This window comes from Ipomoea triloba, chromosome 10 (genome assembly GCF_003576645.1).
Source record: "Ipomoea triloba cultivar NCNSP0323 chromosome 10, ASM357664v1".
Lineage (NCBI taxonomy): Eukaryota > Viridiplantae > Streptophyta > Magnoliopsida > Solanales > Convolvulaceae > Ipomoea > Ipomoea triloba.
This window is the reverse complement of record NC_044925.1, coordinates 479,298-502,114: the sequence shown is the minus strand read 5'-3', so window position 1 is coordinate 502,114 and position 22,817 is coordinate 479,298. Positions and strand designations below refer to the sequence as shown.

Sequence of the window (22,817 nt, the reverse complement as noted above, 5' to 3'; positions counted from 1 at the left end):
TATATATATATATATATATATATATATATATATATATATATATATATATATATATATATATATATATATATAATCATTATATATAAATTTTTTAATATCATAATACTTTTACCTTTATTTTGATTATATATATAATTTCACCATATATATGTTTGCAGTGGCTGAAAGAGCATCCTAACTTCATCTCCAATGCTCTCTATGTGGGAGGGGAGTCCTATGCTGGCATATTTGTGCCCATTATTACTCAATTTATTTCAGATGGTAAAACCCTACAATATCATTGGATTATATTGTCTTCTTCCTTAATTTCTTGCAACTTTTAACTATATATATATATATATATATATATATATATATATATNTATATATATATATATATATATATATATATATATATATATATATATATATATATATGCTACCTTTTTCAAAAACTTTGATTTATGTGAAAGTCTGTAATCGTTGTTCGAATATGTTATCTGGGTGCAGTCCGTTTTGTGGTCCTAGCAGACAAAAGGACTACAAGATGATAAAACAGTCTAAATTGCCTATAGGCACAAGTGCACAACTAACTAACTCAAACCATTAAAGTCAATATGCAGTTCCGATCCCATTGAGAATGAACTTAGAACCTTGTGGTCATCAATTTAACTGCCCAACCAAGGTTTAGGAAAATGATAGTAAATTTGCACAAAATCTTATCAAAAATATTATAAGTTTTGACATACATATATAACAAATTTTTTATATAGAATTGGCTAGCTATCATAGTCGATCATGCATTGTATCTATGTCCTATTATACTTGCATAAAGTTATGATTTTTCCAATGCCACATGTAAATTTTTACCTTCTAATAAAAATAAAATTAAATGTGCAATAATGTTGTAGTAGCCTACTAGGAATGTAGATACAACTCTAATTGTTTGAACCTTGTCTTAAAAAAATAAAAATAAATAAATAAAACACAAAAACGACATATAACAAACTCTTTAAAGTTGTTTTGAAATTAGCTTGTTGAAAACATTTATTATATTATACATGAAATTCAACAACAAAAAATGTATATGACCTATTTAATTTAATGCCGTGACAATCAATTCAAGGAATCGAGGCGAGGATTACACCATGGATTAATCTAAAGGTTGGTTTATTTTTCCCTTCTTTTTTATGATAAATCTGTACCTACTGAAGCACAAGCAGTCAACAGTTGCTTCCACTAAAACTCGAACCCCCCTAAACTAGGTGCCACTAGACCAAAGTTCTTTGGCATATATAACATGTTTGATATGTGTCATATGGCACGCCATAATCGCAGGGATATCTCCTAGGAAACCCTATGACCAACCTAAATACGGATGGGAACTACCAAATACCATATGCTCATGGGATGGGTCTAATTTCTGATGACTTATACAAGGTGCACTTCTACTCGATCTTCTTTTCAATATCTTCTCATCAATTTGAGTCAGTCAACTATGAACCGCTTAAACCAATTAATTTACATTTTTGTGATTCTTTAACAGTTAAAGTTATAAGGTGAGCTTTACTTAGAGTTGTTAGAGCACACGGAATAACTAACAACCGCATGCTTTCGCATAATTCAAAGTTTCCCATTTAATTTATCATAATTAATTTGATATAATGTCTCTTCATCATGCAGTCACTAGAACGTCACTGTGGAGGGGAGTATCGAAATGTTGATCCCAACAATTTTGACTGCTTGCAAGATGCGGCCACCTTTTATCAGGTTCAATTTTTGAAATGTTACATTATTATTTAATTTTGATTGTATTGTTCCGTCAAGTATATAATATATATATATATATATATATATATATATATATATATATATAAATAAAAGAGTTAAGGTGACATAGGCGCAAAATAATGTAATTGAACCAAAATTGACTTATTTAAACAATAATGATTGACTTATCGGTTACCAGATTTAGAAAATTAACTTTATTTTAAATTTTTAATAATTTTAAATATTAAAAAAAATACTCCTCTCCCACCTTTTGTCTCTACCGGAGAGGAAGAACCAGTCTTTGTCTTAGGGCCAGAGACGAATAAACCTTCTTCATCTCTAGCCTGGAGACGAAGAGATCTTTGTCTTGACTTGTAGACGAAAAGGCCTTTATTTTTGGCCTGGAGACAAAGGGAAATCAAAAGAATCAGATTTGTACACAGTTTTTATGTATTATTGTACTATTGGAGTTTAATTTGAGACACTGATCTTTTTGCAGTGGTATAGCAAATTATACAAGTCTCACATTTTGGAGCCTGCTTGTCCTGATGATCCTGCTTCCAAATTGGAGCCGGTGTGTAATGATGTTGATTATTCTAAATTGTTTGACCAAAGAAGAGCCCTTGGACAGCTTACCAATCTCATAACTCCACTCCACATCACTGAAAAATGCCGAGTAAGAATGATATATATTATCTTTTTTATTTTTACTAAATTTTGCAACATTATTTTTCAAATAAAAAAAAAATATTTGCAACATTATATTATAGGATACATTTCCTACAAAATTAAAAATAAATAATATAGAGCATTAAATAATATGATGTTATTGATTTTTTGTTCATGCATGTTTTATTATTAACTGCACAGTAACTTAAACACTTTTACTATTTTTAAATTACAGTCAGTATCTTATATTCTTATTACATTATAGGTAAATATTTAAACTATTTGAACCACCATGGACAGATAATACGGCTACCATCTAGTAACAAATTTGGCAAAATTTTCTAGGTTGTTGTTTTTTGATGATTAGAGTAAAGATTTTGGCATAGCTTGACTACTATTGGGGAAAAACAAGTCCACTAGTATGTTTGTTAGTATTATTTTTTTGTTTTTTTATTTGGGAATTTAATGATAATATTATTACCTTGCAGGACCATTGGTATACTCTTATGTCTTACTGGGCCAATGAACTAACTGTTCGTGACGCTATTCATGTTAGGAAGGTATAAAAAAAATGAAATAATTTTTTTTAAAAAAAAATCTAAATAAGTAATTACTAATTAAAATGCATGCATGTCTAAACACAGGGAACGGTTGATCTTTGGGAATATTGCCATTCCAATTTATCATACACAGTAAATGCAAAAGATGTGACATCGTATCATGCATACCTTAGCACCAAAGGTTATCGATCTCTTATTTACAGGTACCTTCAATAATAATTATTATTATTATTAATTACAAATTTAGTCTCTTAGTTCTGTATTCTCATTTTGACTATCATATTTATTGTTCCTTTAACTGTTTAATTTAATCTACTCTTGTCTTAATTAGTTTTACAAAATATTCACTTACACTAACTCACTAAGATCGATGTTTTAGAAAAAAAAAAAAAAAAAAAAAAAAACTCTGTATATATTAAGAGAAAAAAAAAGTGACATATTAATCAAATGTTTTACTAAATATTGATATGTCGTCGTTGAACTGTCATTAACTAATCAAAGACGAATCCTTCTGAATTGACTAACAATGGCACATCATGTTTGTTAAATTTTTTTAAAACCGTTTTAAAAAAAGTTTATTTCAAGATCCCACAAAAATGCAAATTAACATAGTAAGAAATGAGTGGTTATGTTATCAAAAAAGAAATGAGTGGTTATGAATTTTTCCTACCACCCTTTGTTAGTGGTTATATATTTTTTTGAATGATAAAAAAATAGATGATTTTCTAATTCTGAATTGCATTAAATGCTTTTTACATAAAATAGATTCAATATTCACATATTGTGCATTATGATTCTCAGTGGTGACCATGATCCTTGCGTACCATCTATTTCTACCCAAGCATGGATAAAAGCCCTAAACTATTCAATTGTTGATGATTGGAAGCCATGGTGGACTGATGATCAAGTTGCTGGGTGAGTTCTGATGATTGGCCATTCATATATTTCAGAGACTAAATCTACACCATTGATATAATATAAGTGGACCAAAATGTAATTTTTCCTTTAAATTATTATTTTATTTATTTATATATTTTTATTCAAAAAATAATAATTTACAAGCCATATCAAACTACAGATATACAATGACTTACTCAAATGGGATGACATTTGCCACAGTGAAGGTAAGAATTTCTTAACTTACTCTTATTTTCATATGATTAAACTCTGACTTTATTTGTAATCCTCATAAATTTCTAATAAATATTTTTTTCTAAAATTAAAATGAAAAATGGTCAAATAATTAAAGACTATGATAACCAAATCAAGACATACTAGAAGCTAAGAGGAGAAATTTGAAAGAATTTAATTTTTATTTCAAACAATTTAATAAACTAAATAGTTTTTTTTAATGGGAAATTAATCTTGCAGGGAGGACATACAGTTCCTGAATCTGCACCTTATCAAGCTCTAGTCATGTTTGCAAAATGGATACAAAATGGTCACGTTTAGTTTATGTCTGGTGTTATATGTTTTATCTGTCCGGAACCTATGGTGTCTTTAACAATGTTGTTTTTAATTTAATGGATAAAGCTACATGGATCGAAAATTTCCACCATTTGACTATGAATTATATGGGCTGACTAACAATAATGCTCATCTCAGTTACAAGACTACAAAAACAATAAGCAAATTAGATTTCAACAAAAACTCGTTTTACAATATAAACAAAAATGTCATCTTTAATGGCTACTAAAAGCATTTACAACAGTTGAGAAACGTCAATTTTGTAGCATTACTTATTCACATACCATGCTACTATTCTATGTTTGATGTTAAGGTTTCAAAAACCATATAGTCTATATTGCTTTTTATCCTTCAACCAACTGAATATACCTCTCTTAGTCTATCTATGTATAGGATAAGATATTTAAAAAGACGAGGAGTAAGGGAAAGGAATACTCGAGAGAACCTGCAAGCAGCCATCTCAAGGCTGGTTTTCATTTATGAGCTTGTTGAGAAGCATGGTCAACAGGGCATCCCTCTTCTCTGCTCGGCTCTCCTCTCTGATCCTCCTTTGCTCTTCCCGTTCTCTCCAGGCTTGCTCGAGCATAATCCGGTCCTTTTCAAGTTTCTCCATTGTTTGCCGCCACTCCTGCTCAAACAGCTCCCTTTCTTTGCTGCACTTCTCCATTGACTCCCTCCACTGCATCTCGATCCTCAGCTGTTGCTGAATGAAACTGCAAAGCAACTCGTGAATACCTTCAAGAGTGCTTCGATTGCCCCTATCACTTGCCGGGTTTTTTGAAGATTTGTCAGTTGCCGTTGGTCTTGGCCGCTTTTCTTTCTGAGCTTTCTTTTTTGAAGCAACGCTGCCTGTGGTAACCCTGTCATCATCACTCTCATAGTCATTATCTTCTTCTTCTGAGAATTCCTCCGAGGACTGGTCTGCACTCCGAACCCTTTTCCTGACCCGTTGGGGACCAACCTCAGATTCAAGTTGTAATTGCTGCATGTTATTTTCCCTGGCAGTGAAAACCGCACAGAGCTCCTCAAAGAAAGGGCATTGCCTACCACTATCCGCATCAGATGTTTCCTTCCCCTGCACCAGCAAAACATATCACCATTGGAATTTCTCCAGAGAAGCTCAGAGATAACGAAACAAAAAGTTCGACATTTCTCTAATACAGATTGAATTTATGCAATCCTAGTCCTCTTCGGATATTTCCAAGCAAAGCAACTGAAACCACATTCAAAGTGTCAGGAGCACTTAAACTTCTGGTGTGAGATATGTCAGGGAAAGTAATCATGTTCAACAGATTATGATAACTCAGGATATCATTTAATCTTTCCCTAAATTCAAGACTAATCTATACTCTTCTTTACATTTCTATCATAGACGATAACAACAACCTTATCACATCATGAAAGGAAGCAAACTTAACAGGGTTAAGCGAATTCCGTAAAATCAAGTTGTTGGTTTCTACAAACATAAACATAATTGCAGTAGGAATATAAAGATGAAACAACTCCTTCTGATTAACTTCAGCATATATTACTTTGAGGCCAACATACTAGCAATCATCTAATACCACTGAGAGTAACAAGTTAAAGCACTGAATCACATTTTAGTAGGCATCCTGAATTCCTGAAATGAAATTGAAATGTTTCAAATGAGCATTGAAAAAGTGAGATTAGATTGAAAAGAATGATTCCAATTGTTCAAACAATGAACTAGGGTTCATTGAAGATTCTACTTCTACAATATGTTTCTGTCTCAGAGAATCAGTGAATCACCACACACGGAACGAGATCACGGCTTCATTGAAATGAACTGCAATTCCTCTTTCCATTGATCAAAAGCTCAAAACAGTAGAAAATGATAGATTTAGGTGCAGATAAGTGTTTATTACCTTGTACCGATTGACTAGGTTTTTCCACTTGCATTTGCACTGCTCGGCGGTGCGGCGATACCCTAGCTCCTTCATCTTCGCGGCCACGACCTCCCACAGAGCCTTGGAAGTGCTGCGCTTAGCGGAGGCGAAGTCCCGCTCCAGCTCCGCCCTAATCGCGATGAAATCCCTCGTCTCCTGGTTGCTCCACGGCGGAACCCGCTCATCTCGCCTCGGAAACTCGTCGTCTCCTCCCAATACGCCGCCGCCTCCGGCTGTAGGGGAAATCGGCACCGTCGGACGAAGATGGAGCGGCAACGGCGGAAGCATCGTTTGGTGGTGGCGAAATTGTCCGCCACCGCCTCCAAGGCTTTCACTTCCACCGCCACTCCCATTTCCAGCACTGCCACTACGCCCAAACATCATTTCATACAAGAAATTGAAATTCCTTATTGGGCATAGATTTTTACTTAAATTAATTTGTTTGTTTGGTTGGGTTTATATGAATGTATTGAGACCTTTTAGTTTTGTGTTAGTCAAACATGAAAGGAAGAGAAGAAACCTTTTCTTTATGTTTTTCTCCTTTCCTTTGTGGACAAGGGAGAGCATATTTGGTTGGTATTTGAATGGGTCATTTGACTATATTATTGTTTTAGAAAATATTTTTAAAAAATATTAAAACAAAGAAAAAGAGAAAGCTTTTGGCAACAAAACATTAGAAAAAGTCAAAAAGATTTTGTAACAAAAACCTTTTGGATTGTTGGTGAGTGAAGTGTCATTATAACCACCAACTCATGGAGATGGTTTATATTTGGTGGTAAGAGCAACACCATCAATGGATCAAAGATGGATATTGGAATAGTGATGATGCAAAGTGATTATCCAAAATTGATGTGGAGAGGAGATAATTGACAAAAGCTTGATCTTGCAAATGCTTGGATATTGTCAGGGAAATTAAAAAAAAAATAAATTATATATATGGGTGAGACGCATGTGCGTCTCACCGCCCAACTAGCCGGGCGCGTGCGATTGCCGGCCACTCTCAATTTAATTTATGGATGGCCGTTGCTAGCAACGGCCAAAATTAGTGTCGTTGCCAGGCAACAGCCATATTTCTGGCTGCTGCCTGACATCAGCTATTTTTATAATAATAATAATAATAATAATTTACAATTCCTATTTTTATTAATTAATTAGGTGTTAAGCATATTAATTATAATTATTTTTTTATTAATTAATTTTAACTTTACAATTCCTATACAATTGTTACACGTATTGTTTAATTATTTGTAATACAATTATAATTTTATAAACAAACTAGGTAAAGAAATAATTAAAATATAGTGAGATAAAATGGTGGGTCTACAAAAAATTAAGAAATAACTCAAACTAGTATGGAAAATAGTTTTTGTGATTGAATGAGATAGTGGATGATGAGGTGGACGCTGGGGCCCACAAAAAATTGGAGAAAAAACTCCAACTGATAAGGATGCTCTAATGGAGTTATAATATGAATATGAAGAATTTTATTTTTGGTGAAGATAAGGTGAAACTTGGATTATGATATTAGTTGATAAATTCGGTATAATGATTGATAATTTGCAAGCTGAAGCCTAAAGGCAATGGTTATACAGGTGAAATATGCATCAAAAAGACGTCGTTTTAATTAATGAAAACATATGGCTGAAACAACCTTCGTTTCGCACCACTCATTTTCAGTTTATATACATTGCATTTACATTTCAACACAACTGCAGTTTCTTTTCGATATAACTGCATTTTCATTCGACATTATACACTCAAATATGTGAAACTGTTATTCAGTTTCATTTCAACACAACTACAATTTCTTTTATAATACACTGCAGTTTCCTTTCAACACAACTACACTATCATTTCGATATAATTACATTTCATTGGACAATATACACTGCAGTTTCCTTTCAACACAACAACAGTTACATCTCAATATAACTACAGTTTCATTTGATAATATAAAAACAAATGTGAGGTAGTATATTTTAAGATAAACTGTAGTATATTTTACGAATCTCTGCCACAACCGTTTCTTTTACTTAATGAAATGGCAGCGTTTTGTAACCATGGTCCACAATGGATTGTCGACCATGGTCCACCATATAACAACTGCTAGGTATGTGGGCTTCTGGCTTTGTTTTGATGCGCAAGGTTATTGAATGTTAAGAACCACTATACCCGGCCCAACATTGGCCACACAGGTTTTTTTTTTTTTTTTTTTTACATAATTTAGTCTAATTTTTTAGATACCGAACATGCCCTCAGAAACCTGGTTCCGGAACAGTAACCAATAGAATAGTGACAGGTGTTCACTTATCTCTACTAAAATACACCGCCTCGGCGAAACGCTTCTCGGATTCCCTCTTCAATTCGGATTCTAGGGTTTCCTTTCATTCATTCATCCTTCATCTCATCCCCAATCTCCCAGAACTAAAATCCTGAATATATGCAACCTCCAAACCAGTTCCGAGCCGCACAAGGATTCATATAGCTCCATAATCTCTTCTCCGTCATCGAAGATACGTATCCTGATTGAGATTGAAGTGTTTTGGTGTTGAGAATTAACTATAATGATTATCTCTTTTCTTCTCCGGTTCACTTCATCGTCGCCGGTGAACGTGGTTGCGTCTACAAATCTTCGCGCTTTCGGCCCCGGTCTCAATCCTTTTGCTCCGTACAACCTCGCCAATCATTCTTGCTCTCGCTAAGCGCTCTCCCCCTCTCTCCTTCCCCCAATCTCTCTTGTTTGTTTGCTCGTTTGTTTTCTTTCGTCCGATAATGTAATTGGAGGGAAATAGACGTCGATTTGCAATTTTTTTTTCCGTTTCTGGTCTTATCCACAGAACTGTGAACTGTCTGCCTGTTTCTTGAATCTCGAAAGATAAGATCTAATTTCGTTTGAAATTCGCGAATTTTGGATTTGGTTTGCGTCTGCTGGGTTTCAACTGAAATCCAGGAATATACTGTGGATTGGCTTCAGATTTCGTGGTTTATGTAAAAATTGGAGAAGAAACAAATCAATTTCATCGGTTGAGAATAATCTAGGTTTGTTCTTGAAGAGTCGTGATTTTAGGGTTAAGATCAACGTCAGAAGATCATGCCTGAAGATCAGTTGGGTTTATACAAGCGGTCTAAAAGGTTGCATATGACCGCTGGAGATAGAGATGATCGTGGCTGGACTCCTCTCCACATTGTGGCTCGGAAAGGTGACCTGAGAGAGGTATAGTTCTTCTCCCACATATGAAAAGGTTAAATTTTTAGCTTTATGTTACCTAATTTCATGGCTTTTCGGAGGAATTTATTCATGTGGAGTTTTAGTTGACAGTATAATTTAATAGTCAAATGATTGATGATATCTACATTTGTTTACTCCATCATCCTAGTATAATGTATGGGGTTGTTTTCTTACAGTACCTAGTTATCTATCAGATTGGGTCTCCAGCACAATCGGTAACTTCCTCTCTGGTTTGAAAAGAAATTAGAATGATGGGTGGGCTTTTTTGCAGTTACATCTGTTGGGTTCAATTTGTTTGCCTTTTCTTTTCCCTTTTTGGGCTTCTTGTGTTGAAATTGAGTATATTTCTTAATCATTTAGTTGCATTTCTTATTTTGTTAGGTTTATCTAATTTGAGAAATACTCTACAGACTACACTTTCTCATTCATTCCAATCAATATTTTAGTTTTCTAGCTTTCTAGCTCACTAGTGATTGCTAGTGAAATGATGCTTTTGCATGTTACAACTATCTCTTTAGAATTTTTGGGTGAGCATAGGAGTTCTGCCTCTGAGGTGTTGTATTGTGCGAAAATGGCTTAACCTTCTGTTTCTAATTTTGTAACCTCCTTGTTGTCTCTTCTGCTATTTTATGATTATGTTTAATTCATTTATGCCTTGTGATGACTATATATGTGGTTCTATGATTTCATTTTGTCTCCCTTATTTGTCATCGCATCACTCTTATAAGAAATGTTTTCTTTATTTCTTGCTCTGTAGCATCTGGTTTCAGTCTTGTCTAAGTGATTGGTATGATGTTTACAGGTTAGGCGACTTCTTAATGAAGGCATTGATGCAAATGTGGCTGCATGGGGCCCAAAAGCTCAGGGTATCACACCCCTTCATCTTGCTGCTAAGGGTGGCCACCTCAAAATTATGGATGAATTGCTTGAGCACGGTGCTGACATTGATGCACGAACCAAGGGAGCTTGTGGTGGATGTAAGTACAGTTCTTGAAAACTTCTTCCATTTTTTTTTATTTTTTATTTTTAAATGTTGAGGTTAAGAATTCATTTTGTAACTTAGCTAACAAGCTGATCTTTATTTTGTAACTCTCTCGAATACAGGGACTCCCCTACATCATGCAGCTAAAGAAAGAAAGAAGAAAGCAATCAAGTACCTGATTAAAAACGGTGCTTTTCTGCCCGATAACATCAATGACACCAGGTTCAATCCACCCGTGCACTACTGTCCTGGTCTTGAGTGGGCTTATGATGAGATGAAGCGTCTTAAAGGGGACAGTTCATCATCTGGTGGTGAGGGCTCTTATAGTTCTGGGAATTGAGATAAGCAAATGTGTTCCAGTAGATCGCTTGGAAGTCCAGTCTTATTTGGGATTCGGTTTGTTCAATATCATGCACTGCCCTAATATTTCCAGTTGCCGCCATCCAGATCATTATGTTGCATTTGTGTAGCGTTACATGGATCTCGTGGATAATGTCTGTTGGAAGTTGTTATTTCAATGGTTTTCTTTATGCTGTCCATGTTCTGTGGAGGGTTGTTGGTTCTAAACTCAGATGTCTTAGTATCTGTATCTGGTGTGGTGTGTTGTATTTTTATCTTTATTTTGAAGGTGACTGATATCAACATCTACAAGACTACATTGTGGATCTTTGAACAATAAAGTGTTGTTTGGTGATGAATTTTTGTTGAATCTATGCTGTACCGTCTTGTGTAACTTTTAGTTTACATTCTAACCAGTAGAATTGAAAGTCTAATGGGACTTTAACTATTTAATACTCCCTCGTTTGGTTCATTCATTTAACGAGACTTGACTGAAGTTATTAATTTTTCATAATACTAAGTTTATTATTAGTATATAAAATTTATATATTTAGAAATTATATTAAAAGTTCTATTAAGTACAAAAATTTAAATTTAAAATTAACAAAATTACAAAAGAAAATAAGCAATGAAGCCAGAGTTAATTTAATCAATGACTAGTAAATAAGACAGTCAATGCAGAATACTTTATGCCATTTAGTTGTAGTTGTGGAGTAGTGAAAAATACTTTATACCATTTAGTTATCAATTGTGGAGTAGTGAAGTAGAATACTTTATGCCATTTAGTGATTAGTTGTGGAGTAGTGAAAAGTATTTTATACCGTTTAGTTATCAATTGTGGAGTAGTGAAAAATACTTCGTGCCATTTAATTTTTTTTTTTTTTTGAAAATAACACAGAACTATATTAATTCAAATCCAAAGATAACACATTACAAATGATAGGGGGAGGGTTAGAAAACCACTCCGAGCAACCAGACATAGAAACAGACTGCCGTGCTAACAAGTGGGCTGCCTGGTTCGCAGATCGCTAGACTAAACTAGACTGAGTAAACATACTCATTAAGTTTTTAATTTCTGACAACACTACATGAAAGGAAGAGTCTCCCAAATTTGAATTGAGACCTTGTGTAACTTGGAGAGAGTCGGTCTCAATAATAACCTTGTCAATGTTAAGAGTTTTGAGCCAAGAAAGGGATTCCCGAATAGCTACAGCCTCGACTTCCTTAGAACTGTAATAGCCCCTCCAATGAGACCCTCTAGCTGCAACAAAATGGCCAAGATCATCTCTTACGACGCAACCAAAACCCATTCTGGCACCTTGCTTGTCAATGGCTACATCCACATTCAACTTAAGGAAGCCTTGTTGAGGTTTAGTCCATGTAGCATCAATGGTGTTTCTCTTTGCCGTTTGCTGTCCGTCAATCGTAGCTTCACACCAAGCAGAATAATAACATTGTGTTCTTTTGACTATGCAACTAGCTGCCTCTACTGATTGGTTCTTCCAAATAATGTTATTGCGCAATGTCCAGATATTCCAACAAACCATGTAAAGAATACACATCTGATTACCTGAGAGAGTTGCTGTCATAAGGCCCAACCAATCCTGAAAATTGTCTACTGAATTGGCTGAAGTTTGGTAGCCTAGATGGTTCCAGCAGGCTTTCGCATACTCGCACTCAACAAATAGGTGAAAGATGGATTCTTTGCCATTACTACACAAATTACAATTATCCCCGCAGTCGATCTGTTTCTGTCTCAGCTTGTCTTTGGTTGGAAGACAGTATGTGCACGCTTGCCAAAGAAATGTCTTGACCTTAGGGGGAATTCTGCTCTGCCATAAATTGCTCCAATGTTGGATGTCCTCCTCGCGCAGCTCACCTCTAATGGCCATATAACAACTCTTAACAGAGAATTTCCCATCGTCTTCCGGTCCCCAAATAATTTTGTCTTGAACTTGAAGTTTAGGAAGAGGGATCCTTGTATAAGATCAGCATCCCTGTGGCTGAAAATATTTCTGATGGCAGTTTCATCCCAATTTAAATTTGAAGGGTCAATTAAATCAGCTACCTTTGAGTTCTCCATGAGAGGGAAAGGATAGGATCTCACATATGCATTTGACTTGTCAGGTAACCATCTATCACCCCATATATATACTTGATTTCCATTCCCAATCCTCCATCTCGTGTGTCTGCGGATGATGTCCTGGGTTGCCAACAAACTTCTCCAAATAAAAGATGGATTAGCACCAACTTTTGCTGCAAGAAATGAGGAGTCCGGATAATACCTTGCTTTGTAGATTTTGGAAGCTAGGGAGTCTGGGTTCTGCGAGAGCCTCCATGCCTGCTTACAAAGAAGAGAGAGGTTGAAATCGTGAAGGTTCCTGAATCCCATACCGCCCCATTTCTTCGGTCTGCAGAGATGTTCCCAAGATTTCCAATTGATACCTTTGTTCTCACCTCCTCCCCCTTTCCACCAATAGGAATTCATAAGTGTTTCAATTTCCTTGATCAATCCTTTTGGCAAAAGAAACACCCCCATAGCATAAGTTGGAAGGGCTTGAAGTACTGTTTTCAACAAGATTTCCCTACCTGCTCTGGAAATAAATCTGTGGTTCCAGCCGTGAATTCGATTGACAATACGATGTTTAATGAAGCTTAGAATCTCCTTCCTGTTTCAAAGGAGGCGACAACAACACAAAATTCTTTCATAACGCAGTCAAGCAAAGGAGAAGAAGCAATGAGATCCAAAGGCTACGGAATCAAAGAGGAGAGTGGATCACCCAAGGTCTAGAACTAAATGCGCTGGTACATGAGTACTTTACTCAGATTTTTACCAGTAATGCAGGGGACTGCCTACCTGTTCTTACTTGTATAAATCCTGTAGTCTCCAATGCTCAAAATTGCATGCTTTTGAGAAAATTTACCATTACTGAGATCAAGAAAGCTTTGTTCGGGATGCACCTTGAGAAAAGTCCGGGAGCAGATGGTTTCAACCCAGGTTCTTTTCAGGCCTACTGGGATATCTTAGGAGACAACCTTGTTAGATTCTGCAATGAATTTTTGGATACGGGTAAACTGCCAAAGGGTTTAAACACCACCCTTATTGTGTTGATACCTAAAAAATCCACCCCTGAATCGATGGCTGACCTTAGGCCCATAGCTCTGTGCTTAGTGGCGTACAAAATTCTTGCTAAAGCCCTAGCAAACAGATTAAAATTCCTCTTGAATGGTATTGTCTCTGAAAATCAAAGTGCCTTCGTCCCGGGTAGACTCATAACGGACAATATAATGATAGCATTTGAAATGCAACACTTCTTGCAAAAGAAAACACAAGGTCGAAAAGGCTATGTTGCACTCAAATTAGACATTAGTAAAGCCTATAACAGATTGGAGTGGCCTCTTCTTCGCAACATCATGATCAAAATGGGTTTTGATGAAAAATGGGTTAGTCTATTAATGGAGTGTGTGACATCAGTGGATTATTTCGTGTTGAGCAATGGTGAGGAAATAGGGCCAATCAATCCAGGGAGAGGTTTAAGGCAAGGCGACCCTATTTCCCCATACCTTTTTATTTTAGTCGCTGAGGGCCTTAGTGCATTAATAAAGGACTATGAACGAAGGAGCAAGATTCATGGTATTTCGGTGGCTAGGAATGCACCTCCTATCAGTCACCTCTTCTTCGCTGATGATAGCTTTGTGTTCTTTAAAGCGAGTGTCGAGGAAGCTTCAAATCTGAAACAGCTTCTCCAAACTTATGAAAATGCCTCGGGTCAAAGTATAAACTTGGGCAAATCCACTCTAGCTTTCAGTAGGAACATTATGGCACAGGATAGGGAAATAATTGGGAATATTTTGGGAATACAGCACGAGGGTGGCAATAGAACTTACCATTTAGTTATTAATTGTGAAACTATAGTTTTTTGATATTTATTTTAATCAAATAAATTTATTATTAATCTCTTATAAGGTATGGAGTATTTATTTAATTTTTGAAAAAACCAGCAAATTTTAATGATGTTATAGTTCAGCCAAAAGGCTAGCCGGCTAGGAAACACCATCCCATAATATAACATAGTGTGTCTAGAAGTTACATGAGTTAGAGTATGAGCCAAAACATTATGCGATCTAGGAACAGAAAACACTGAGCAAAACTCAAAAGAGTGCAATACCCTCATAAGACCGGAGCTTAGGGGGGAGACAATGTAAGATAGGCTTATAAGGTGACACAGTCCGTAAAGTAGAGATGTCAAAACGGGCCCAACCCGTTGGGTTGGACCCGTTTACCCGTGTATTAGGACGGGTTGGGTCGGTGAAATCCCAACCCGTCCCGTATTCAACTCAGCTCGTTTAGCCCGTATCAAATACGGGCTAAACGGGCTGAACCCGGGTAACCCACGGGTTACCCGGCCCGTGCATATATATATATATATATATATATATATATATATATATAAAGGTATAATATAAATAGCAAAATCCTAATTCCTAAACGGCTAAACCAGTAAGTTACTAAGGCCGAAGGCATAACGCAAAATCCCCTAATTCTCTATCTGATTGCTGCGGCCTGCGAAGTGCGAACGGCGAGCGACGGCGACTCCGACCAGCTGCGCGGTGCGCGGACGACGGCGACAAGCCCTTAGTCGCTCAGCGACCGCGACCAGCGACCGGCGACGAGCCCTCAGCCGCTCAGCGACCGGCAACCGGCGACCGGCGACCAGCCCTCCCCTCCGCGACCAGTGACCGGCGACCAGCCCTCCCCTCCGCGACTGCGACCAGCGACCAGCCCTCTACGAGCCTCCGCCTCCGCGACCACGACCACTGACCAGCCGACTGTGTTCTGCTTCTGGAATCTGGACCTCTGGTAAATTTTTTAAATTTCTATTATTATTGATTTATTGTTAATGTCTTAACTCTTAATGAATAATTGAATATGATTATATGAATACATGATTTTCAGATTTGTTTGTGAATATTGCCTTTCCTATTGTGTATTGTCTAGTGAACACACACAGAGTGTTGTCATATACTTTAGTTGTGGCTTTTGGGTGTTTTTAAATGTTTAAAATGGTGATTAAGGAGTTAAGCATATTTTATATTTAGCAGTCATTGTAAACATAATTAAATTGTAAGTGTTAGTAAATTAAATATAACAATTAAATAAATTATTTAAAAACATTTAAATAAATTTTTTAATATAAGTCATTTGACTAGTAATACTCTTTTTTTTTTTTTTTCATACATATAAATTTATGAGTTTAATCCGTTCAAAGTACTAATTTGAAAAAAGTTACAACCATGAACCATTTTGAGCGGAACAGAAATGATGAGTTTCTTGAATTGATACTCCGTATTTAAAATCAGTTACGAAACTCAAACATGCTATAAGAATTATGACCAAGTCCAATGAAAGACACCATTGAATTAATGAGGAAATACATATATTGCCTTAAAAGTATAGTGACCATTGTGTTTCTCAATATATTTGTTTTATCTTTTCTATTTACTTGTGGGCTCTAATATATTCTATCATATTTAGTCTTCTTTGGGTATGACTCATAGTTGAAGAATAATTATTTAGGATTGAGTCTGATATAATTATTCTGCCATGAAAAAAAAAAACACTTCCACAATTCTAGGCTAATACAAAAAAGGACCAATCAATGACTATAGCATCGACCATAAATAATGATTGAATATTGACATACCTAGCTTAAAGTTTCCATAATGCATCAAAATCTTTCTACATTGAAATATATATGTATTTTTTTTTTTAACATTTAACCCACAAATTTAAAAAATTAAAATTGACCTAAAAAATAGTGATTAAATAGGTGGAATATGATTCTCATATTAAAAGTTTACAAGTTTGAATATTGCTAACATTGTCATGAACTTCATAGTGTGGTTTGCAGGATATTGCATAAGAATATAATTTACTCAGTGCACACTATTGGATAGTAATGCGCATTTTCATTGTGACCAAAAAAGAAAAACTAAAATTTGTATAATTTGTGACAATTTTAATAAAATATTTTAATGTTCATAATTTATACCATAGTTTTAAGCTTTCTTTCAATTTCAGCCCCTTTTTTTGTCACTTGATTAACAAAAATTAAATTATACTTGAATTTGCATAGAATTATAGGTTATTTTCATCATGTCCGTTCCAAGTAAAATATTTACATCAAGAATTTAGAAGTGAGTAGAATTTAGTAGTATGCATACTAATTTCTATAATTTTATAAGTTAAATATAAAAAATATATAATGTTCACTTTTAAGAAACCAAGAATGTTAAATATTATAAATAAAAAGAATGGTGACATTATATTTTTAATATAAAATAATAATTTTTGTTTCATTATTTAAAACATTATTTTTCAAATTGCATTCATATGAATTTTTTTTATTTTATTATTATTATTTTTTTTGGATTCGAGTCTCAGCGAGAACAATATTGAGTCTTTATTATATTTTAATAAGTTAAGAAAATATTTATAAACAAATACTCCGTACTACATTGTAATAAAAGAAAATTGGAAAAAAGGGAAGAAGAAGAAGAAGTGCTAGCATTGTACAAATGATTCAAAATTCGGTACGGAAGTTTTAATTTTAAAAAGTTTGATCGCATCATATACAAAATTTGAAAATTTGAGACAAACCCTAATCTCGCGGTGGGATGTTTGAGATTCTAGCGGAGAAGCTCTGATTCTGTCTGAATGTGAAGGTATCGAAAATATTTAGTCTGTGGAGATGATATTGGAGTGTCGAGGTTTCTGGAAATCGTTAATGTGTTATAGTTTGAGTTTCTGATTAGTATTAGCGGAATGTTTATACTTTCTCTCTGCTTCGAGCTTTATATATATGATCAGGCTTTTCTTCTATTGTAGTTTTTTGCTTTTTTTTATTTATTTATTATTTTTATTTTTTCTTTCTTTGATTTAATGTAGTATAAATCCCTAGTGCATTTATGTATGAAAGTTAGCAGTGTTAGTATAAATCCCTAGGTTTACATAATAAAATTGGTTTGCAGAGATGGGAGCTTGTGAGGAGGGCAGCAGTCTGAATCCAGTTGTTTCTTTCTTCAAAATCATCGTCAGCAATGAATTCTTGGAAACTCTGGTATCATCGAATCACCAAATAACTCGTTTTTAGTTAATTTGACTATTTACTTTTGGCTTTTGTTATTTTGTGGTCTAAACAAATGTGGTTATGTACTTAACAAACCCATTTAGATAAGGCAATGTATGTTGTTTCTTGATCAAATGACGATATATTCTAACACTTTTTCATGCTGCAACTTAATCTCTTGCAGTTTTTGCCTCCTACATTTGTTAAATACGTGTCCCACTTGGTTGGTCAAGAAATATATCTTGAGGACTCTATTGGAGTTAAATCAAAAGCAACTGTATCATATTGTAATGGTACACTGGCTATCCATCAGGGATGGAGCCAATTCTCGTTGGACCATAATGTTGAAAGGGGAGACTTTGTGGTGTTGCATTTGATTAAGGGACCCGTAGGACACTTTGTTGTTCACATATATGGCCGAAGTGGTTGTCTGAAAACCAACTTTGATGCACCTTCAGAGAGAAGTAACAAAAGAGCACGGACTATCAGAAGCTTACCTGAACAAGATGAGACTGCAGAAGTAAATTCGATGAACAAAGAGCGTTCTCCTACTTGTTTTGCAACTATGCCAGGCTTTGGAAACAATCATCACCAGCCGCCCACAATAACACACACTCCAATTATTGATGTAGATAGTGGAAGTAAACAATCCAGTCCACCTGTCATGCATTTTGAAGAGTCATTTTATATGACTGGTCAAGATACTGGATACAATCAAGAGGAGAACAGAATGCATTTATTTGACCTATCAAGTTTTGAAATGCCGGCATTCAGGCATGCTGAAGGAAACAACTTTTCAAAAGGTAAAAGTGATCCTCTTGATCTTGTTCAGCAAGTTGTGCAGTCAGAAAAGGATACTATGTCACTGAATGATCTTGTATTCACAACCGAGAGAGAAGCCTACCACTCTCCAGGCAGGATTCATATGGATTCCAATGGAACATCTCACTTTGGTAATCTCCAATCTCATTCAATTGCTTAAATATAATGGTTTATGTTCCTTGATTTTGTATGAAATTTTTTAGGTTCTTTTCATATGTAACTGAATCTTCTTCCCTTTCTTTTTGCAAATGCTATTAAATTTCCATTTATTAACGATTGTTTTTACACCTAAACAGATGAAAAAATGAAACCAAAAGAGAAAGATCTCTTGCAGGTGAGAGCACAAGGTGTGAGTGGTGTGACCCAACAACCAAGATCTGAAATGCCAGCAAGTAGACCTGCTGAAAGAAAGAGGATTTTAATAGGAGACAGAGAAGCTATAGAACATGTTGAGAGTGAAGTGATTTTTTTAAAGGAAAAAAGTTCCAAAGAAAAGATCCCCTGCACAGGCAGTGCTCAGATGGCCAGAGCAGAATGTGGTGCCAAAGAAAGTATTACACCATGTAAAAACAACAAAGGCCCCTGCACAGGCAGTGCTCAGATGGCCAGACCAGAATGTGGTGCCAAAGAAACTATTACGTCATATAGAAAGACCCCCTGCGTAGGCAATGTTCAGATCGACAGAGCAGAATATTGTGGAGCATCTGACGTTGGTAATTTCTATTCGAGTCTTTTCTTTTCATCATTCCATACCAGTTTTTGTTCACTCTTTCTGTATGTTGTTGGAAAGCTTTCCCTCTCACTCCTAACACTAATTAATTCCCATTTGGTAAATGGGGATTTTTTTCAGCCTCCTTAATAGCTAAGGAAACGAGAGTAGTTAAGAGAGAACCAATGGAGGTGGGGAAAGAAGGTATGATTGATGAAGAATGGTAATTGGTATATTTTTTTTGTTGAGGCTATTTTATTTATCGTTCAGTGGCCTCTTCTTTTAGAAGCACACCTTCTTGCATTCTTTCTTGATGTGTTTTTATTTATATTTCATTGCAACCTTAATCCTTTCTACATATTGCATTGACAAGATACAGGAAATGAACTGAACACGAGAAGCAAGTCTTACACCAGGGTCAAAAGTGAGCCCGTTGATTTAACAGATACACCAATACTTGCTGCTCCATCCAATGACTCCTTTCTGGTGATGGTTGATCGTCAGGATTTTCTTGTATGTATCTTGTTGAAATATCAGTCTTTCTATGAATGCTGGACTTGTTCAACTTTGATCAGTTTTCATTTTATTTATGGTCTGCGTATACTCTGACTTTATACTTGCCTTGTTTTATCATCTGAGTTGTTAGAGTTTGCATGACTCTAAACACTGTATTACTCTTAGTAACTTATATCCAAGTCTTGGCCTCTTCCTGTCTTCTGTCTTTGTAGTTCCGTGTTATCACTTTTTATAACCAATGCATTTACAATTCTACTTTTTACATCTCTAGAACATTTTAATGAGTTCTCTTTCCTTTTTTCCTCAATAGGTGACACCGTGTTTTAAGTAACATTCATTTTTTCTTATCTGGTGTGATCATTTGTTTTATTGCAAACAGGGACAAGTATGATTTCATTGGAAACACTGCAATAAGTTTCTGCAGTCTAGATTTCTTCTTCTGTACAATCCTTTTATTTATTTATTTATTTTTTTAAAGTACTAACTAGAATATACCCAGGGCCCTGAAACTTTTTTTTTCTTCCTCTTTCTCTCTTTCTCTCTCTCTCTCTCTCTCTCTCTCTCTATTGCTTTTGTATTCATAAGTTATAAATTATGTTGAATATATGTATGTAACTGGGTTTCCATAATCATGTGTATATATTCATGATATTTGGATAGTAATATATTACTCTCTTTGTTTAATTGGAGGCTGAACGATCTGATGCAGTTGTGCGTTATCATTTTGTTGCAATATATATATTTTTTCTCCTGTTGTGAACCTAATTCCTTTATTTATCCGTGTATGCCCTTGATCCTCTCACACAGGAACTACCAGATTCATGGCCTAAAATAAGAAGCCAAGAAAATAAGATTATATTCCTCAAAGATCCAACTAACAGAGTTTGGCCGACTTTATACCAGAAGAAGAAGCAGTTGAGAGTTTTGACAGGTGGATGGAAAGACTTCTGTGTGGCTAATGAGCTTAAACCAGGACACGAATGTGTTTTCCAAGCCAAAGAGTTCCCTCATTACAGTGTTGATATTAGACCGTGGCAAAGGAACCAAGCCGCGTGACTCTTTGACCCCACAGGAAATTTTTGGCCAGTGTATGGAATGAGCTTTGCACAGATAATGGGATTTGAAGGTTTTTTTTTTTTTGCGCGGTGAATAGCTGACCTGATATTTAGTGTAGGCATTGCATTGCTCACAGGTGCGGAAGCAATGGAAAACTGGAAATGGTTTTTGAGGTGTTTTTGTGCTGCTGCACTATCTTTTTGTCTAGCTTAAGTCTAAATGATGAAGCTCTGTACTCTATGTGGGTTGGGACTTTATCTTTTGCAAAGCTGTGGACAAAACATATATGCTAAAAAGATTCACATATAGTCTTAAATACTTAAATGTTCTTACTATACGAACATTTTACCAAACACTTTTTTGATTTGAGCCGTTACACACCTTCAAATAATAGCCACATATTTTCATCTATATTATTAAGAAACTGCAAATTATGTTAGTTGTTACAATTAAAATGGCATGCTAGGAGGGTAGAATAATCAATATCACCGAATTATAATAAATATATATAAATTGAAAACTTTGTAAATGAAGAATTATGACTTTTGAGCAATTAAATTGTTTTTTCCTTCTCAATCTTATCACAAATTTCCAGTCTTTGACATTTGGGGAAAAAATTTTGAATTTTCATTTATTATAGCATGCTAGTGGACTATTATACATTTTATATATGAATGAGATTTACTCATGCACATTTTCAACTATGAATTTTCCTCCTTCATCGTAAAGAAATATTTAGCATGTTAGCAATAACAAAAAGAATAAAGGGAAAATATTATGGCTTTGTACATTTATTTTTATACTAAGGGAATTATACTTTTTTATATTTGTATATTGATATTCAAATACATTAATTTTAGTGGAATCAGCTTTAAAAAAATGTACAATATACATGCGCACACATAATACGTACAAAAATAATGGATAATACTTACTAACACGTTGTCAATCAAATTCATTGTATAAATTTTTATTTTTTTTTACGTCCAATTTACTTTTAATGTGTAATTTGTAGGCTATTATATACATGAACGAGTTTACCTAGTGCACACTCTCGAATATAACAATATGTTTTTCTTGTCACCTAAAAGTAATTAGTGAAGTTTTCAATAAGGAACGTAACTCTACTAGTCAATTACATAACAAAAAAATATATTTATCAATTAATGCCTTGTGAGTTTAGATAAATTTTAGAGTTAATACATAATTTAGTCATCGTCTATATTTGTTTTTCTCTTTAGTTCAAAATGTTTTTTTTTTTCGTGTGCTTAATTAGGTCATCGATTTTGACGGTTTTACTCAATTAAGTCATATGATAAGACAACTTGGTAATTTACCTCTGTTAATACCCAAATTAGTCTTCAAGTATATTAATTTTATCCAAGTTAATTTTCGACTATAGTGATTTTATCCAATTTAGGCAAAACATATGTATTGGTATTTACCCAATTTACATCTATTAATAACTAATTGTCATAAAAATTGATGACCTAATTAAGCAGAAAAAATCGTTTAAAACTAAATCGAGAAAAATCATTTTGATTGATGTCTAATTACTATTAACTCATAATAATCTGTATAATACCGATCATAAGAATGTCAAATACGAAAAAAAAGAGAGTAAAAATATGTATATTTTATAATTTAGACCAAAAAAAAAAAAGAAGAACAAATGGAGTTGA

The 22,817-nt window shown here is 34.7% G+C and overlaps 5 protein-coding genes across 6 annotated transcripts in view; 3 read left to right on the top strand and 2 right to left on the bottom strand.

The window, feature by feature from the left end:
- Positions 1-4,520, top strand: part of LOC116032237 (serine carboxypeptidase-like 13) — a 7,653-nt gene extending 3,133 nt beyond the window's left edge. Inside the window, exons 6-14 of the mRNA XM_031274726.1 lie at positions 1,106-1,143; positions 1,318-1,419; positions 1,663-1,749; positions 2,249-2,425; positions 2,907-2,978; positions 3,063-3,181; positions 3,780-3,893; positions 4,057-4,102; positions 4,350-4,520. Of these exons, the coding sequence (XP_031130586.1) occupies positions 1,106-1,143; positions 1,318-1,419; positions 1,663-1,749; positions 2,249-2,425; positions 2,907-2,978; positions 3,063-3,181; positions 3,780-3,893; positions 4,057-4,102; positions 4,350-4,430 (836 nt within the window). The 3' untranslated portion in view covers positions 4,431-4,520. The remainder of the gene's footprint in view (positions 1-1,105; positions 1,144-1,317; positions 1,420-1,662; positions 1,750-2,248; positions 2,426-2,906; positions 2,979-3,062; positions 3,182-3,779; positions 3,894-4,056; positions 4,103-4,349) is intronic.
- Positions 4,521-4,596: 76 nt separating this feature from the next.
- Positions 4,597-6,884, bottom strand: LOC116031644 (trihelix transcription factor GT-3b-like). Its single transcript, XM_031273905.1, has 2 exons — positions 6,332-6,884; positions 4,597-5,520 (listed from the first exon to the last, which is right to left on the bottom strand). The coding sequence occupies exons 1-2, from the start codon at positions 6,734-6,736 to the stop codon at positions 4,906-4,908; spliced, it is 1,020 nt and encodes a 339-aa protein (XP_031129765.1). The 5' UTR covers positions 6,737-6,884; the 3' UTR covers positions 4,597-4,905.
- Positions 6,885-8,695: 1,811 nt separating this feature from the next.
- LOC116032684 (phytochrome-interacting ankyrin-repeat protein 2-like) lies at positions 8,696-11,276 on the top strand. The gene is made up of 3 exons (XM_031275373.1): positions 8,696-9,566; positions 10,384-10,558; positions 10,686-11,276. Exons 1-3 carry the CDS (start codon positions 9,444-9,446, stop codon positions 10,901-10,903), a joined length of 516 nt encoding a protein of 171 aa, XP_031131233.1. The 5' UTR covers positions 8,696-9,443; the 3' UTR covers positions 10,904-11,276.
- Positions 11,277-11,930: 654 nt separating this feature from the next.
- LOC116032236 lies at positions 11,931-13,441 on the bottom strand. Its single transcript, XM_031274725.1, has 3 exons — positions 12,717-13,441; positions 12,473-12,615; positions 11,931-12,331 (listed from the first exon to the last, which is right to left on the bottom strand). The coding sequence occupies exons 1-3, from the start codon at positions 13,439-13,441 to the stop codon at positions 11,931-11,933; spliced, it is 1,269 nt and encodes a 422-aa protein (XP_031130585.1).
- A 1,970-nt stretch (positions 13,442-15,411) lies between these two features.
- Positions 15,412-21,488, top strand: LOC116032768. Of its 2 annotated transcripts, none has more exons than XM_031275480.1 (7): positions 15,412-15,763; positions 17,935-18,023; positions 18,217-18,985; positions 19,151-19,567; positions 19,705-19,767; positions 19,943-20,076; positions 20,887-21,488. In XM_031275480.1, exons 2-7 carry the CDS (start codon positions 17,937-17,939, stop codon positions 21,133-21,135), a joined length of 1,719 nt encoding a protein of 572 aa, XP_031131340.1. In that variant the 5' UTR covers positions 15,412-15,763; positions 17,935-17,936; the 3' UTR covers positions 21,136-21,488. The 2 variants fall into 2 exon arrangements, with proteins under 2 accessions (XP_031131340.1, XP_031131339.1); XM_031275479.1 differs by having other exon boundaries at positions 19,937-20,076.
- The last annotated feature ends 1,329 nt before the right edge of the window (positions 21,489-22,817 follow it).